Source organism: Perca fluviatilis, chromosome 1 (assembly GCF_010015445.1).
Source record: "Perca fluviatilis chromosome 1, GENO_Pfluv_1.0, whole genome shotgun sequence".
NCBI lineage: Eukaryota > Metazoa > Chordata > Actinopteri > Perciformes > Percidae > Perca > Perca fluviatilis.
Window position 1 is genome coordinate 32,518,905 of NC_053112.1, and position 19,247 is coordinate 32,538,151.

The 19,247-nt window shown below is 38.8% G+C and overlaps 1 protein-coding gene across 6 annotated transcripts in view; it reads left to right on the forward strand.

Annotated features, from left to right (window-relative positions):
• The first annotated feature begins 11,105 nt into the window (after nucleotides 1–11,105).
• Nucleotides 11,106–19,247, forward strand: part of dclk2a (doublecortin-like kinase 2a) — a 54,612-nt gene continuing 46,470 nt past the window's right edge. For 4 of the 6 annotated variants that reach the window (XM_039802072.1, XM_039802080.1, XM_039802088.1 and 1 more), the window contains exon 1: nucleotides 11,108–12,002. In XM_039802072.1, coding sequence (XP_039658006.1) covers nucleotides 11,597–12,002 — 406 coding nt within the window. In that variant the 5' untranslated portion in view covers nucleotides 11,108–11,596. Of the gene's footprint in view, nucleotides 12,003–19,247 lie in introns of all 6 variants that reach the window. The other 2 variants (XR_005639403.1, XM_039802094.1) reach the window with 1 other exon arrangement.

Below are 19,247 nucleotides of genomic sequence, written 5' to 3' on the forward strand. Positions count from 1 at the left end.
GAGTCTAATCTCCAAAGACTCTGTACATTTCATATTATGCATATGTACAAATAAACCTTTGCATATTTGCAACGAAGTCTCTCCTGATTGAATTGTTATGGGTTGACTACCTTGAATGTGGGGATGTCTTTGCTGAAAGTGATAGTTCTATACTGTAAATATGCAAAATATAAAAATATATGTGTTTAAAAGCCTGTCTTCACTGTAACATCTTTCTTATCCTCATAATGCTAAACTTTTACATTTTACTGCATATAAATATGCCTCTAACCTTATATAGATTTCTTATATTGTGACCACCACCATCTGTCTAATCTCAAACAGCTATATTTTGATACAATAAGTGCAAGGATATTTGATTCCCTGGGGGATTCTGTGTCAGATAGCTCCAGGTATACTTCAACCAAGAGTGTGTTCAACATTTTGGTGAAGTGGGCTCTAGACAGAACACCTACTGACTCCCAGGAGAGAAAGGAAGGAAAGAGAGAGATATTTGAAGTGGTACTAACTGATGTTGAGGGCCAAGGCCTGGGAAACAGTGCCATCTATTGATTGTGCTTCCTACCTGCTGTAACGTTGCAGGGATGCATGTTTGTGGGGTTTAACACACGTACTACAATTGTCAGCAAAGGTTTAATAGAGGCATTTCTTTCCCCAGCCATCATGTATTCTCCCTGTTATTCCGCTCAGACACATGGTTTGCCCAATATTCAGAAACTTACTGCAAATACTGTAATGCATAGCTGAACACTGTTGAATATTGATAAATACTGTGAGACAATATCAAGGCATATGTAAGCTACAACAGCAGTGATTTACTTACATTTTTAGTATTATTCATAGTTTGTTTGAGGGTTTTTTTATGAAGTTTTTTTTCTTACAATTTGTTAAATCTTTGTGTTTTGTGTCTTTGTGATGCCTTCATAATCCAATAATTTTCCAACATGATATACATATAAATGGTATTCTCTGCAGGCAATGTTGTCTCTATCCCATAATCATATGTTGCAACATTTGAATAATATCAAACTCTTATTAGGGATCAGGGTGATAGTGTGGATCCAGGAAAAGGGATTTTTACAAGTATTTTCTTTCTTTCATTATTTATTTACCAGTAATATACATTACTATATGTTCCAATATATATTAGCATGTCTAAACACTATATACAAATTTAATAAATTGTTTACTACTATAATGTAGTTGTATATCAGAATAAGGACATTTTTAAAGGTCCAGTGTGTAGCGTTTTTTGTTGTTCATTATCAAAATCTCTGTTGCTCGTTCACAAACTTGTCCTTTTTCATGAATATTTACCACCACCATCAATTCCAAGTATTGATATTGGCTTTAAATTTTACATTTGCATTCGCATTAACTGGGGTAGACGCTCCATATACACGCGCCATCTTGAAATACGTTAGCCAGTAAAGGACATACAGGACATACTGCTCCGCCCTTCGCGTTTTCGCTGTCACATGATAAACTCATAGGTGCTGCTAATGCTGCTAATGAAGCTCAGTGCAAATTCTTTCAGGAAGACTTCTAATTACTACAATCCCTACTGTCTCTCCCTAAATCTTTTCAGCTGTTAAGAGGTGTTCACTCTTCAGTAAACCAATCAGAATTGGCCACAAATTCATGATCCAATCACAGAATGACATCGTCCTTTAAATGTCTCTGCTGCTATCAGCTGTCTTCTCAGGCAAACGTGCAACCCTCCTCCTCCCCTTCCACCTCCGGGCGTCATCATCCACTGCAACCGGAGTCCCTTTCTGGCAGACAGGTCTTCGTTCAGCCTCCTGGTTCCCTCTCCGCCATCACCAGTGTCTAGGCTCCATCGGGGGGGGGGAGATATCTCTGTTTCTCTACCCCTTTAAATATTTTTAATGATGGAGTCTTGTCCCCAAAGACTTTGTACATTTCATATTATGCTTATCTACAATAAATATTTGCATATCTGCAACGAAGGCTCTCCTGATTGAAATGGGTATCGTAGCTTCCCGGCCCCGACAAGTTTGAAGAAGGAAACATGGAGGACCACACGTATTCAAAATCCAAATTTCAGGAACAGGAGTCTTCTTCTTCGCCCAGAAAAAGAAAAAGGATATTGAAAAAAGCAAGAGACCGACTTCATCAGAAAAAAGCGTGAAGGCTAGCTGCAATATGTCTTTTGAACTGTGTGGTGCGAGAGAGTTGATTGCGATATATGATCTCAATGCTAGATGGGAGAAACTCCCACACATTGGACTTTTAAGTGTTTATTATTGTATAGCATTTGTCAACAATTATAACTCTTAAAGACATGTTCTTGTATTATTACAACTGTGTTTTAATATATTGTCATTCATGATCTGTTTATAACGTATAACTCTTGACTGCTCTTGAGTGCTCTTTTGGCACTGGCAGTTAGCTTTTTTTAAACATATTTATCTATGTTATTATGGGTATAATGGTATGCATCTATGGAAGGAAGGGGGGGGGAGGTCTGCCTATATGTGTTTATAACAGGTATTGACTGTCCTGCTATGAATGCTTTCTGTTCTTGTTTTGTAATGATCCCATTGCACCAAATTCATTTCCTTGGTTGCATGGCAATAAACTATTGAATCTATGAATCTAAATACACCAGCCTCCATGTTTGGGTGCCCAAAGGAGAAGTTATAGTTGTTGGAAAACACATTTATAACCACCGATATCTGTCATTTGTCAGCATTTTCCCCCCGACAATAAAGTATTCTTTTCTTTTTTTCAACCATGCAGTCCAGAAAGTGGTATCCAAGTCTACAACACAACTGGTTTTCTTTAACATTTCCAAAAAACCTGGACCATGACTGACCACAACTGACCCCTAATCAGATCTTAAGTCTCTAATCTGCATAACCCTATTAACACAAGGCCTCAAATCTGTTAAGTTACGATCAACAATTCAATAATTTTGGAATTAACAAGTTTTTAATGAATTAAAAAGTACAAACTGTTACATTATGGAGAGAGAATCATTTTAGCAGGTCTGATACTCCCTTTAAAAACCACCAGAAAATGTGTCATCAAAAAGCACTCACACCACTCAGGGACAGGACCTCGTTAATTATTACTGTGATGATTCATTCATCGAAATCTACAACTGTATCATAAGGTTTACAGGCAGCCTTTCAGTCCGACAGCTACATTTTCAACAGCAGACACACTCATGGGAGCATGAACTTAGAGCTCTGACATCACAGTGGTCTGTAGGAGTTTGTGACAAGATTAGATCAGAGTGGACTTATTCACCAGCACTGTGATTGATATTCACAGTGAAAGACAACCGTCAATGCCCAACTGCTCACGATGCTAATTTCTGACACATCTCTGTGAATTTTATGCCAGATCTGTGGTGACATGCAGTGACCAGTGTAACTGTGCATCATAGTTCACATTGGATAATCGTTATGTAGAAGAAGGTGGTAATAGCGCAGTTTATACTTGAGTCATCAGCATGGAAAGACACAGTCCTCTCTACAGAGATAGTTAAAGGTGCTCTAAGCGATGTCACACGTTTTTTAGGCTACAACATGTTTTGTCACATACAGCAAACATCTCCTCATTATCTGCTAGCTGCCTGTCCCCTGAACACACTGTAAACAGCCCAGGCTCCACAAACGGCAACAAAAACAAACTGCGCCAACCTGCACCACCAAACATAACAAACAGTGTTCCAGCCAATAACCAACAAGAAGGATTTTGGGTTGAGGAGTTAGAACACGGAAGGGAGGGGGAGGGGACGGGATGAGGAGGAGGGAGGGGCGAGCTATCCTCGTTTTGTTTGAAAGTACTTCGAACATCAACAAGAAGTGCTGTCACCCAACATCGCTTAGAGCACCTTTAAATATACTATTTATAGTTTATATTGCTGTTTTGTGAATCCGTTAACTTCTGAAACATCTCATCACCGTCAACATCCCTGTTTTTAGCTTTATGACAATGCATTTTTAAGATTATCCAGTGGGGTTTTAAAAGGTTTATTTAGCTTAAGAACTAAGAGAAGGTTGTCAGCCACATTAAGGAACACTTAATCCTTCCATTTATTTGAATAAAATTCAAATTACCAAATGATTTTCACCAGACAACACTGCTTCATGAATCACTTATTAGCTTTTAATATAAACAATTTAGGGGTTGCCAAATTTTCTGGTGTTCGGTCTCCAGCCTGACACTTGCTTTGTCTTTTTAGCTCTTTTATTCATCACTAAGGTGGATTGTAAAAAAAAAAAAAAACAACAACAAAAAAAACAATGTCAATGAATTATTACCATTTGTAACTGCAGTCTTGATGGCTCATTATTATAAAGTAAGAAACGTGTCAGTATTAATTAATTGATTACCAACATTTGTAACCACATTAATACTAAATAGAAAGTATAAACACCAGGCAAAGATATGTTTCCCAACCTGGCAACCCAAAACTTGCTCTTATTAATGGCTTATGATATAGTTAATTTTTAAAGCACTAAACTTCTTAGTTACTACCTATAAAATGAAGGGTGCCTTATTATTTTTTTATCTTTTCTTTTCCATGTTTTGCATTTAAGGACAACAAATCGAGCATTTAAAATTATTTTCACCCTCCCCTACCCCCATCGACACTTTAGCTCCATAGTGATGCTATCTGATAAGTCAATACCTTGATGACAGCATGTGTACAGTACTTATGCTTTTGATGGGTTGGTACGTGCAGCTTCTCAGAATAATGAGGCCACAGGGCGAGTGATTTCTCTGAGGAGGAGCAGGACGTCTTGGATGAGATCAGGCCCGAGCAATGCCTCGCTCTGACATGTGTCAGCCTCGATTTCTGTTGACTGTTCAATGCAATGACCTCTCCAACTGTAATCTACCAGTACTGGCTCTGACAGATTAACAGTGCTGTTAATGTCTACATGTTTTTCTTTGCCTCCAGATTATGTTATTGACCAGCGATGTGTCTTTCTGCCGTCGGGAACATCTTAACGAGAGAGGTGTGTTTCATGTCAGGTCAAGGCCAAAAGGTGTCGTGACACATAAGAGCAGTGTGGTGGTTTGAAGTTTGGTGTTTTGATAGGATTTTGTGTGCATGATTATACACGGAAAAATGTGCAATACATGCCTTGATGCAATACATGCAGTTATTGCAAACTCATTCACTTAAATTAATAGAATCTTTTTTTTTTATTCATTCAGCTCTCTCTCTGGCCTGCAGTCTGCTCATCGCTCCATGCAGCATTGACCCTTCTCCATTCTGGTCTTTCCCCTGATGGCAGAGAGATTATTTTTCCTCTCCAGTTATTCCCCACCTTCCTTTGGAGTCTAAAAACTCATCTCTTTATGAAATACATCATGTCATCCTCACCTCACTGAATCATTTCCCCTTTCTCCACACTCTACCGTCTTCCTCCTGCACACTCCAATTTGATCTTAAAAAAAAAAATCCCTTCCGCTCCTCCTTTGCTGTTATTTTTATGTCTAGTCCCATTGCTTCTATGGTCGCTATAAGGGAATATGGCTCTGAATTAAGGACTCCATGTTGATGGTAATGAAGGTGATGTAGGGTTTGGTGCTCATTATACTGATGCATCTATTTAAAGTCAATCTTAACAAGTTGGCTAGAGAACCACGAAATGAGCACATGTCTCTTTACCTAAAATATGAAAAATGTTTTAAATGAAATATAAAAACAAAACATTTCAATGATATGGATAGTAAAGATGAAAAGTCACCCAATTTCAAGTGAGCAGTACATCTGCAGTTAAAAATAGGTGTAAGAGCCCCTTCTAGTGGTCAGACATGCATAGTGGTGTTTAAAAGTACTACTACTATGATCATGTAATATTGTAATATAATACTATGACATGTCTGTTTTATTCAAATCTCAAATCTGAAGATTTGACGAGTTATTTAAGCAGGTGCCAGTAGCAACTGGGCTTCTAACCAATGTCTTGCTTCACTGATGTAACTTATCACACCTTGAGGGACTGTACATGAATGCTGTACAGTGTTCTTTGATATACAGTGTAGACACAAATGATATATTCTAACAATAGTGTCATTTTGAATGTAGTGTGTTAAAACAAAATACACACCACACCAACATACTGTAAGAGATATTTAAGTTTGATAACCACATCTATTATTTTTAATATGATAAAAAAACACACACACACAAAGACTTAACTCACATATTTCAACTATGACCAAACGTGGGGAGACTGAGACATATCCTGAAGCCATTTCACTGCAGACTTGACTGCATGGCTGCTTTAAAAAATCCCCCCAATATAAAGTTTAGTTTTTTTCCTCCCAAGCAGCCTGATTCTGCCACAAAAACTGTATGCTACACGATAACAATTATAGTCAATACAGTAAATCAATCTGATTCCAATTTTTACAAGTTTCTAACACCACAAAATATGGGAATGGAATGGCAGAGTATTATTATTGCTATACAACTAAATAACTACTATATTGATACTGCTCACTAACAGTACAGCATCATGCTAGCTGACCTGGCAGCAGTACCGGATACTCTACCTTTAACAGAAAGTGAGAGAACTGGGTCATTGTGGGAAAACATAGCCCCTCAGAGTCACTGCTGCCAAATGGTGTAAAACCTAAAATGACCTGCTGTAATTCAATTTGTCTGGAAGGAGTGCTAGGTTCCTTTCATAAGGTTTCCAACCAAGATGTGGTTGGCCCAGATTGTCTGGCACCTGTAATGCCCTTGTCTTTGATCATGTTGCGGCTTATGAATCCCTGCTGTGTGCTTTTTTTTTTGCTTTTTTTTTTTGCTCCGGGCAAACTACCTGTAAATAATAAAGGTAGAAAATGCCTGGCTGGTCATTTCTGTTCTGGAGAATACTTAACTTTCCTATGCCAAGAGATTTCCTTGATGAAATTACAGTGGCAGTGTGTGACTCTCATTTTTATTATCCTCATAAAAGTTGCTAGGGTCATGGCTGAGGATGATTAATTTGTGTCCACTTTATAGTTGTGACATGTAGATACTGTAGATATTTTTATTATTATTTTTCCACTGTAACCTCTGATGAATCATGGATATTCTAAGACATTATGGTCCTACATTAACAGAGGTGGTGGGATCTGTGTAAGAGGTGTTTAAACTTTCAAAATTATGACAAACATGGGACAAAAATTGTAGTCTGATAGACTGCCAACTTTGAAGTCACACCCTTAAAATGTGATTTTGCTTGTTTTAATTGCATTTCATGCTTTGATTATTTGGAGATCTTTGTTTTCCTCTTATATATATATACAGTATATAACACAGGAGTCAAAATTGCCTTTGTTGTATTCCTGGTACATGTACATGCTGCTAATTGGCTTTTGTCCTTTGGGTTCTTCTGCACCCCTCTGAGAATCACCACCCTATTATACTGAAGGGGTTTCCATGCCACTGTGATCCTGGGAGCTGGGTTGTCAGAGGCAAAAGCTCCTTGTAGGGTCTCTGAAGGCAAATTGGTCCCTGGGTTAGGCAAACCGGGGCCCCCTTACAGTGCCAGGCACAGGCAGGCGAAGGTGGGATGTTACCGCTTGTAGACTCCATATGCACTTAGGGACTTCAGCACTCATGTGGGTGACGAGTTGACGAAGAAACTGGGAATAGAATAATTGGGAGGAATGGCCTGATCTGAACATGAGTGTTGTTTTATTAAAGGAGTTCTATGAGCTGTTGTATAAAAAATAAGGTTCATTATAATTTTACCTTAAACCAAAACTTTGTTTTTGTATTATATGATCAACTGATCACCACCTGGTGAAAAAGTTGCTGGATTAATTCAGTTAACCCATATATGTAGTGAGGATGAATTGGGAACATCTGGCTAAGGCTGCGGTCTACATCTGTGAAGTCTTCATCTCCCCCCTCCGCAGGAATTTCCCTGCATCCCAGTAATGGTTTAGAATATGTAGTCCCAGTTGAGAGTATACAAGCCTTCGATGCAAAGGTGGTTGCTCTGAGTTGTGGCCTGAAAGTCATTGGTGCCTGTTGGTGCCAGCAGTAATCCAAAATCCCACCAGTTGGCATCAGTGGTGAAAAATGTAGGCAAAGTGAGGCAGGCGTATCACCTAAGCCTTCTGGGAAGGAGGCTGTTGTCACACTCCAGATTCAGGACCAATACAGTTTGCCCCTTCAATATATATGTGTTTTGAGGATTTCGATTGGACTGTTGCCTGTTGCATCTTTATAAACTTCATAAATCTTAAGCGTATAAAAAGAAGAATATATTAAAAAGCTATGTGGCTTTTTAATATATTCTATTTATTATTTTATATATTATATAATGACCAGCTGTCGCTATTTCAGTATTGCTCTGCCACTAAAATGCACCTAGAGTAACCAGGATAAAGCTTTGCATTGCTTCTGTATATCTGCACTGTTATACAATGATCTGGACTTTTTTAAACAAAGTTTTATTCATGTGAACAATCAATTTGAATCGTCACTTTTTAATTGTTCACACATCCTCCCAATCATTTTACATTCAGTAAGAAATCTGTGTTTCTAATAGTTGAAACAAAACATAGAATTCTCCATCCCCCTCATTTAGTGTTCATTGATGAACACTAGAGGGCGTTGGAGTATTTTCTTTTTCTCTTTCAACTTCCCCAGATCGGACAGAAATTAGTTTAACCTTGATCTCATGAAAACAAAACAACCATCACATGCTTTGCATTGTTTCCTTAAGAGTGGATTGTTTTGCTAAGTGATTTTCACACAAATGCCTGAGGAAAATTATTCCCCAAATCCCTCATAAACTGTATTATATACAGTCAGAGAAGGCTTAAGTCTTATCGCCAACCTTTTAATTTAGAAAGAGGGATGAGGGATTTTCTGCTTTGTCATTCTGTACAGGATTTCCCTCAGCCGGGGGAAGAGTATTTCCTATTTGCTTTCTGTTCAGTGACTTCCTCCCACAAAGGCTGCTCAAACAATACATCCAACACAGCTGGCTTTCAGTTTGAAGAATTCCTAAGATGTTGGTCATTGGTGGTATTTATATAGATATGAATAAAATGATATCTGTGATAAAGTGTTTGTAATGTGATTTTTCTTGTTCTTTTGACACTACTGTGTGATTTCATATTATTATGTAACATCAACTAACACAAGACATCTACTAAAAAGTTACTGTTTGCTGATGTTGTTCAAGGTTTGTTTACATTAGTCATGTTTGTAAAAGCAGGGTAAAACTGTCTTGTATTTTAAATTAATCAGTTCTCATAGACAAAATGATGGTTTTTCATTTATGAGGGAACTCTTCTAATATATATATGTGACTTTACTTTTTTATGGTCAAAAAGTTACCGATTGGCCTTCAAAATCGGTCTTGTCCCTAATGAGTACCTTTAAAATGTGACAAAGATAAGCTTATTAGTTTCTGTTATGCTGGCTTCAGGAATTAGGCTACTGTAGTTAAAAAGTGGGTTAACTCATCTCCAGTCTGCCTGTTACTACTGTTTGCCCTGCTTTTTGGCAAGCCGCAGTGACTGTGTGGCTCAGATCCGTGCTGTACTGCACCAGGTGGTAATACAGGTATGTAAGAGCCTGGCAGGGAATGGTGATGAGGTTCAGCCAGGTGGTGAACAAAACTGGCTTTGCCCTGTACAGTATAATCCAGGCTCACGATTTGGCAGACACAGAAAGCACAGCTTAGTATTTGCTGCACTCTGCAACACAGCCATACTTTATTACTGTCTACGTATGTATACAGTATGTATCTTTCTATGTGTATGCTATATGCATATACTTAGTGTGATTATTTTGTGCTTGTATCTTATGTATAGATCAATAAATCTCTCAATTAGCAATTTAGCAATCTTTTTTTTTTGTCTTACTAGCTGACTGTTCAAAGTTGACTGTTCAAACATCATGTCATGTCATTTTTAGTAGCTTTTTGGGTATACACTTTTTAAATTTTGCAGTTAACTCTCACTAAATACAATTTGTATTTAATATTTCTCCAAATGGGTTTTTAGTGAGAATATTCTGTCACCAACTGTTGGTTTTCTTTATTCAGTTTAACACTGTGTTGTTATAGCAACCCCTACTGGCACAGTTACATACCAGCGGCAGTTTAGCTGACCATTTTGTCCATGGATGTCAGATTCTTGTCCAAATTAATCATCTTTCATCTACTCCTGTTGGAGCATATGTAGTAAGTCTTATACTACTACTACTACTACTACTACTACTACTACTACTACTACTATAATACAGCTGTTTTGTGATTTAGGCCTACTGCTGCTAACCATAGACTGCTAACCAAACTAGACATTTTAACTAAGCTAGCAAGTTGTCCGAGGCTTACAATGTGTTGCTAACACAACACTACTTACTCGATTACAGGCTGTGTTGTACTTCCTAAGGGGGCCTAATGATAGCTTCTTTTTTTCTGGCATGATGGACAATGAAGCTAAATGTGTAACTAGTCTATTGTGAATCTCACCTTAGTTTCCTTGGAACTCCTTTTTACAAGAGATTTGGACTATCCATCCTTTATAGTAGTAAGTTATCTCAATTGTTTTCAGATTTTTTATCAATAATCGTTGTCTTACAGCTTCTGTTGTTTTTAGTAAAACCCTCAACTTTAGACAACTTGTTGATTTCAACCGTTATCATAGGGATATGAACAAATATTTGCTATATTTGCTTTGACATATTATCAGAGAGTCAGAAATAGAAAATCTTTGATATAATTTAGCCGCTATAAATAAAATAATGACATATTTTTTGCATGCTGCTTTTGACACATAATTAATGAATTAATGTAAAAGAAATACCCCTATAGCCTATTATAATATTTCTATAGTAAATTATAGTTTATCTGTGTTGTTGTTTGTAACCTCTGTATTGTCACCCACAATGTACAGACTCTACCTATGTATGTATATCCAAGAAAAACTTTCTCTGGTATTCCTAACACATTTTAGGTCATCGAGGATGAGTGTGTAGACTTCATTGTTTCCAGGTCGTGAATTTATTAGCAGAACAATAGAGAGCATTAGGACCCTGAGGCGGGGAGGGCTTCCCCCACTCTCACTATCCATTGATTTGACAGTTTAAGCGACCGACCAGTCAGAGGAAGGGTGTGAGGTGGAGAAGGAGGCGGCTTGCGGTGTTTGGTGCGGTGCGCTTAAGTTTTGTAAAATTGCTTCGTTGTTTGAAAGCCAACCGGGAGGTCCACTGCAATGTCTGTCAAACACAGCTGCTCCTTATTCGACACGTTTTCAACCGGATAATCCCGGCGTTTGGATTTTTTGCTCCTGCTCTATTATTGTAGGTAGAGAAATCAATTCATCGGATCAGTCAGGACGGGATTCATTTTCTTTTTATTTCTCGACTCGTTTCTTATTTTTGGGAGTGCCGTGTTTTAGCGTTTGGACTTGTCACGAGCAACCGGTGCAGCAGCACAGAGTACTGGATCGCAGACTGGAGACTCACACGTGTATCCTTCCTCCGGCTGCAGGCGCATCGATCCTTAAGCACTCTGGATAAAAGTTGTATTTTTTTTTCTTCTGTTTGGGATTTCGTTTTAATCAGGCAGAAAAAGAGCCAAATAACATGTCGCTCAGCAGAAGTATTGAATTTGAACACTTTGAGGAACGAGAGAAGCCGCACCGGACACCGAGGGCCAATTCGGGCTCCGGGTCCCAGTCAGGCTCCAGAGGCAACGGTCTGGTCCCCAGCCCGGCGCACAGTGCGCACTGTAGTTTCTACCGCACACGCACTCTCCAGTCCCTCACGTCCGAGAAAAAAGCAAGAAAGGTGCGATTTTATCGCAATGGAGATCGATATTTTAAAGGTTTGGTGTATGCCGTGTCTAACGACCGATTCAGGTCTCTGGATGCTCTGCTCATGGAGCTCACAAGGTCCCTGTCGGACAATGTCAACCTTCCCCAAGGAGTCCGGACGTTATATGCCCTGGATGGAGGCAGGAGAATCACCAGTCTGGATGAGTTAGTAGAGGGTAAGGGTTATCATGGATGTAGGAACCCCCTCATGTGTCCACAAATCATGAAACAGGCTCAATACTTGATTAAACTGATTCAGACATGCAATCAATTGCATGTCTGAAATCAATTTAATTTTATAAAATATAGGTTCTCCCTTGAGTATTGGCAAATGGTCCATGTAAATATACACTGATATAGCCTGAAGCAAGTTAAGCCACAAGTTTAAAAGGACACTCAAAGCACTGTCTACTTTGTGTATTTAATATCTATGTTGCTAATCAGGGAAGTTTTCTCCGACAGACAATGTCACTTTGAGATCATTGCACCTTTGTGCAGAGATCTACTGTACTTAATACTATCAAATTATCGTTGAAGGACATTACAGTATAATGGATGCAATGCAGAGCCTCCCTTGCATCATTTGCATCATTGACATAACTGTTCTGACATGTTTGACCCAGTGCCTTGCATGCAGACAAGAAGACTTCCTCAGTGCGGCATTAGTTCTGCATAGGCTGCTGCTAATGTGAATCAGTGCCCATTGATCTCAGCTGCACTCTTTCACTCTCTCCCCTCTTTAGGATGTATTTGTGGTGAACTGAGTTTGTGTGGGCTTGAAAGTTCCCTGTGTAGCTCTAGTGCATTTCTGCCTGGGACTGAATGGGATGAATTTGTATGTTGTTTTAGGGTCTATTGGCTGTTAAAGTCTGTTAAATTGATCTCACCCTTGGGGCTTGAAAGATGGTTTACCTCCCCCATCCATTATCTGTTCATTGCTTGTAGTGCTTGGGTTTGAAATACTTGTGTTAAATACTGGAAATGTGATTAAAAAATATGAAAGTCATTTATTAATTAAAAGTTGAATTTTAAAATTAATAGCCACTAGTGAAGGTCTAACGCAGTCACAGGTATACGCTCATTTTAGTCAGTCAGTTTAGTAAGACTTGAGAGGACTGAGTGCATTAGCATACAAGTTAACCATTCCTGCAGTGTTACCCTGCAGGGACAGTGACCACTCGGTAATAAGTTAATCTTCATGTTCAGTCTTGGTGTGCGTCTGTCTGCACTGCGACCTGTCTGCAATCCTCTTTTAACATGAGAGGTTACGGCTGTGCCACACACACTTAGGATCCACTGACCTCTTACTGCAGTCATTATTCTCGTATACTGGTCTATTTTCATCTCACATCCTCCTAAAACGTTAGACTCTGTGCTACACTCATTTCTTAAGCCCCATCCCCTGAGTAACCGGGAAAGATTTAGGCCAGTGCCTGATCTGAATTCTGTATCGTCACTAGTTGGCAATATGAGCAAAAGTTGTTTTGCTGCATTAGATGTGATAGAGAGCATTCTGCAATTGCACTTCTGCACTTACACAGGACACTTTTGCTAAATGAGTCTTTGTTTTAAGGGTCCAATCACATACTCCTAGTATTGTCTGGGAATGCAGTTTTATAGTTTTTTTTTTTTAATCAGGGTTTTGAGATGTCTGCAGCTGATGCAGTTTTAATGTAATATCAAAGTTATTGTAATTACGCATTTTTGACCTGTACTGTAAATGGCGTTCACATCAAAATCCAAGTCGTGGGAAAGTGGGATGTCTCACATCAGCCAGTCCATCATTCAAAGTATTGAAACCAAATATAATGTATAAAGTGTTATATTGTCAATGTACAATTCATTTACCCTCACGCTTCCAACTTTGCAATCACACAATCGTCTTGAGTTGTCCGATGACTTGAACTCATGCAAGTCGTAAACATGTAATTTTTCCATCCCATATTACATGAACACAGCATGAAATTAGCTGGTTCTCCTGAAGAACTCCAGTAGGGGTGTTTGCAGTTAGAAGTTGACAGAAGGGTGAATGGAATTTCCTTCATGGTGCTCCAAGTATTGAGAAATCTCCTTTTAAAACAGTCCGCAACAATGTTCCAGTTGGATAATTCAATGACCTCCCTGGGGACAGTTTTGGCCATCGCTGACCTTGATTGCAACATGCTGCTGTAGATTACCCTTAGTAACCAGGACATTGTTTCTGGAAAGTCACATTCATATTGAGTTTTAGAATTAGATTAGATTTTTTCTAATATTGTGAGCACCTCAATAGAATTTCCATTCAATCCAATTGTATTGTGGTAGTGGCCGAAGTCTCAGAGGCAGATATCTAAAAACATCAGCAAATACGGCAAACTATCTTGATAACATGATGGGTAAGTGGGAAAGTTTTTCTTTTTATTTGGGCAGACTCAGATGTGAGATGCACTGCAGGTGGGCCGTGCACCAGTGTCTTGTTGTCCTTGTTTACTCACCCATCTATTGGACAGAGAGAGGGCACATTACTGCACAGCTCAGCAGTCTGCCCCATTGATTGAGGCCTGCTGGGGCTCTTTTGTGTGCAAACCCAATAAGCACCTTTCACATGTGTGTCCCTTATGGCTGGATGGGATTACTGAGCCAATCAGTCAACTCGTAGGGTTTTTCCATATTAGGGGAGGTAGTTGCGCCAAACCATTTCTTATAACTTCTTCACAATAAAAGCATCCCGGTTCGGTTTGCCAGAGGAAGGCTTTAATGTAAGGTTTGGTTTGCATCACCAGTAACTCAACTGAAAATTCAAATGGGAACACACAAGTGAAACAAGATTCAGGTAGAAGCTACATTTCAGCAACAGGGCAATTCAAAGTGCTTTACATAAAACATTAAAGAGCAGTTAGAAAACAATTAAAAACAATTTAAAAAAACAATAAAATTTACAGTGCAGTATAATAACTTAAAGAACTGAGAGATAAAATATACGAATAAAAGTTACAGTGCGGTATAAGAAATTACTGTTATTTATTTTTCAATGTGATCGTCACCACAAGGCTAAGTTATTTTCTTCGGCAAACCTTGTCAAAAACCCGGAACGGACTCACAGACCGTCTCTTAATAGCGGACTCGCAGACCGCCTCTTAATAGCGGACTTGCAGACCGTCTCTTAAAGTGATGTTTCGGAGTAATTTACCCTAGGGTCCTTTGCACCATGACCTCGAGCCAAACGCCCCCCCAGAAGCTTTTTTCACCTGGGTCGAACATTGGGAGAGTTAGCTAGAGTAGTGCAATCGCTGAAGCGCGAGGGGCTAATGGACCGACGTTTATATCTTGTAAAGTTATTACACTATCGCCCGAAATGATACCAAACGTCTACAAGTAGTAAAAATAGGTTATGCTCTCATAAAACGATGGATTGGAAAGTTTGTAAGTACACCAGAAGTTTATGAACACTTGCCTGCTCTCTTCAGCTCTCTGTTTCTGCTGCTGCTGCTGCTGCTACCTGCAGTTAGACGAGTGCTTAGGGCCGTCTACAAATTACAACACCGAAAAGAGATGCAACAAAAATATTTTTTTATTTAACTTTTTTTTTTAAGTAAGTGCTGTAGTATAACTAGCAGGAGACAAGTAATTCAGGTAAGTTTGGAGACATTACCTTATTTAATCATTAAATTAATAAATATTTTTGTTGAATCTCTTTTCGGTTGCTGCTGCTACCTGCAGTTAGACGAGTGCTTAGGGCCGTCTACAAATTACTACACCGAAAAGAGATACAACAAAAATATTTATTAATTTAATGATTAAATAAGGTAATGTCTCCAAATTTACCTCAATTATTACTTGTCTCCTGCTAGTTATACTACAGCACTTACTTTAAAAAAAAGTTAAATTAAAAAATATTTTTGTTGCATCTCTTTTCGGTGTTGTAATTTGTAGACGTCCCTAAGCACTCGTCTTAGAGCAGCAACGACAACAGCAGAGAGCAGAAGCAAGCAGGCAAGTGTTATTTACATAAACTTCTGGTGTACTTACAAACTTTCCAATCCATCGTTTTATGAGAGCATAACCTATTTGTACTACTTGTAGACGTTTGGTATCATTTCGGACATTATTAGTGGGGTAACTTACAAGATACAAACATGGGTCCATTAGCCCCTGCGCTAAGCTATTCAGCTGATAACGCTACTCTAGCTAACTCTCCCAATGTTCGACCCAGGTGAAAAAAGCTTCTGGGGGGGTGTTTGGCTCGAGGTCATGGTGCAAAGGACCCTAGGGTGAATTTACTCCGAACCATCACTTTAATAGCGGACTCGCAGACTGTCTCTTAAATACCACTAGATAAAAAAACGAGAATAAAATTGACAGTGCAGTATAAGAACTGAGAGATAAAATATGTGAATAAAAGTTACAGTGCAGTATAAGAAATTAAACATTAAAGAGCAGTTATAGAATGTCATCAATGCCACTTCAGTATAACAAATGAACAGTTATTTAAAGAAAGGCAACATCAAAAAGATAGGTCTTTAGCTTTGATTTAAAAGAACTGAGAGTTGCTGCGGACCTGCAGTTTTCTGGGAGTTTGTTCCAGGAGCGTAAAAACTGAATGCTGCTTCCCCCTGTTTATTTCTGACCTGTCCCAGATGACCTGAGATGTCTGGGTGGGTCATAGTGTAGTAGCAGATCAGAAATGTATTTTGTCCCTAAACCGTTTAGTGATTTATAAACCAGCAAAAGTATTTTGAAATCAATTCTTTGAGGCACTGGAAGCCAGTGTAGAGACTTCAGTACTGGAGTGATGTGATCCACTTTCTTGGTCTTAGTGAGAACTCGGGCAGCAGCGTTCTGAATCAGCTGCAGCTGTCTGATTGATTTTTTAGGGAGACCTGTAAAGACACCGTTGCAGTAGTCAAGTCTACTGAAGATAAAACCATGGACAAGTTTTTCCAAATCCTGCTGAGACATAAGTCCTTTAACCCTTGATATATTTTTTAGGTGGGAATAGGTTGACTTTGTAATTGTCTTAATGTGGCTGTTAAAATTCAGGTCTGAGTCCATGACTACACCAAGATTTCTGGCTTTGTCTGTTGTTTTTAACATTGTCGTTTGAAGCTGAGTGCTGACTTTTAATCGTTCCTCTTTTGCTCCAAAAACAACCACCTCAGTTTTTTCGTCATTTAATTTAAGAAAATTCTGCCACATCCAGTTGTTAATTTGTTCAATGCACTTAGTCAGTTGTTGTATTGGACTATAGGTTATATAAATTTGTGTGTCATCCGCATAACTAAGGTAGCTTATTTTATTGTTTTCCATAATTTGAGCCAGTGGAAGCATGTAGATGTTAAACAGGAAAGGCCCCAGAACTGAGCTTTGGGGAACTCCGCACGTCATATTTGTATGCTCAGATGTATAATTCCCTATAGACACAAAGTAGTCCCTATTCTTTAAATAAGACTCAAACCTTCAAAGACTGAAATTTTGCCACTATCTGTGTTTAAGTGAATGTCATTAAAGACTTTAACAAGAGCTGTCTCAGTGCTGTGATGTGGTCGAAAACCCGACTGGAAGGCATCAAAACTGTTGTTTAGTGACAAGAAAAGGTTGAGTTGTAGAGAAACCGTTTTTTCAATGATTTAACTTAAAAAGGTAAGGTTTGATATCGGCCTATAGTTGCTCATTAGTGACGTGTCTAGATTGTTCTTTTTTAAGAGTGGCTTGATGACTGCAGTTTTCAGGGCCTGTGGGAAGATACCAGAAAGAAGAGACGTTTTTACAATCTGCAGAATATCTGTAGCCAAACAATTCGAAACATTTTTGAAAAGGCCTGTTGGTAGAATATCAAGGCAACAGGAGGAGGTTTTCAGATGTTGTATAATGTCCTCAAGGTTTTTACGGTTAATCATATGGAATTGGGTCATATTGGAATTTGTTTTGCCTGGACACTGTGACAACACAAACTGTATTCGATATGGAAGCATTTTGTCTAATTTTCTGAATTTTCTCTTTTGAAGAAAGTGGCAAAATCATTGCAGGCCTCGGTGGATAAAAGTTCAGATGCTACTGGTACTGGAGGGTTGGTTAACCTATCGACAGTAGCAAACAAAGCACGTGAATTATTATTGTTTTTGGCAATAATGTCCGAAAAGAAGGACCGTCTAGCATTCTTCAATTCCGAATTATAAATGCGAAGTCTCTCTTTATAAGTGTTGTAGTGGACCTGGAGATTAGTTTTTCGCCACCTGCGTTCTGCTTTTCGACACTCTCTTTTTTCTGTTCTTATCAGTATGACATTTCTCCATGGAGATCTTTTCTTACCAGAGACTGATTTGACCTTAGTGGGAGCAATGGCATCAATAACATTTGTAATTTTACAATTGAAATTGTCTACAAGCTCAGTGACTGAGACCCCTGAGAGGGTGGGTTTGGAGGAGAAAAGCTGAATGGATGATTCACTGGTGTTGTCAATGATATACCGTTTTCTGATTACCTTTGTTTGGACACTTTTTTGCATTGAGATATTGCCATTAAAGAAAACACAGGAATGATCAGAGAGAGCAGCATCAGTCACCACAACCTTGGAAATGTTCAAACCCTTCGAGATAATCAAGTCCAGAGTGTGCCCCTTGATGTGTGTGGGCTCCGTCACATGCTGAGTCAGTCCAGAGTTCTCAAAAATACAACACAGTTCTTTGGTCCCTCTATACTGGGGCTATCAACATGAATGTTGAAATCACCAGCAATAACTACACAATCAAAGTTAATACAGATTATAGACAGCAGTTCAGTAAAGTCATCAAAGAAGGATGCACAGTATTTAGGTGGCCTGTAAATATTTAGAAATATAGGTCGAGGGGAGGACCTTAGCTGAAGAGCCACATATTCAAAAGAAACACAGTTTCCATAAGATATTTGAGTACATTGGAATGAGTCATTAAACAAAATGGCTGGAGGCTCCACCTCCTTTCTTATTCACTCTGTGCTCACTCATAAAACTGAAGTTAGGGGGAGCTGACTCTATAAGAACAGCAGCACTGTTATTATGGTCTAACCAGGTTTCAGTTAAAAACATAAAATCAAGATTGTGCTTAATAATAAAATCATTGATTAAAAATCATTTACCTGCCAAAGACCTGACATTTAGTAAGGCTAGTGCTATTGTGTTAAAATATTTTTTTGGGACAGGTTGTTGCTGACGAGGAATGGATGCTAAATTTGCTAAGTTGGCAGTTAAGTGCTTCTTTTTCTTACTTAGCAGATTCACCATTCTTTTTCTATTACCTATCACAACATAGATTGAAGAAGAACTTAATACACAGGGCCCAGGCTTGTCCTGGAAAGAGTCATGAGTGCCACTAGGCGTGCAGCCTGGACCCAGCACATATCAGTTAAAGGTTGTTGAATTTTGTACACAAGCATACTTATCAGTCTGGGGAGAAGGAGTTTGCTGC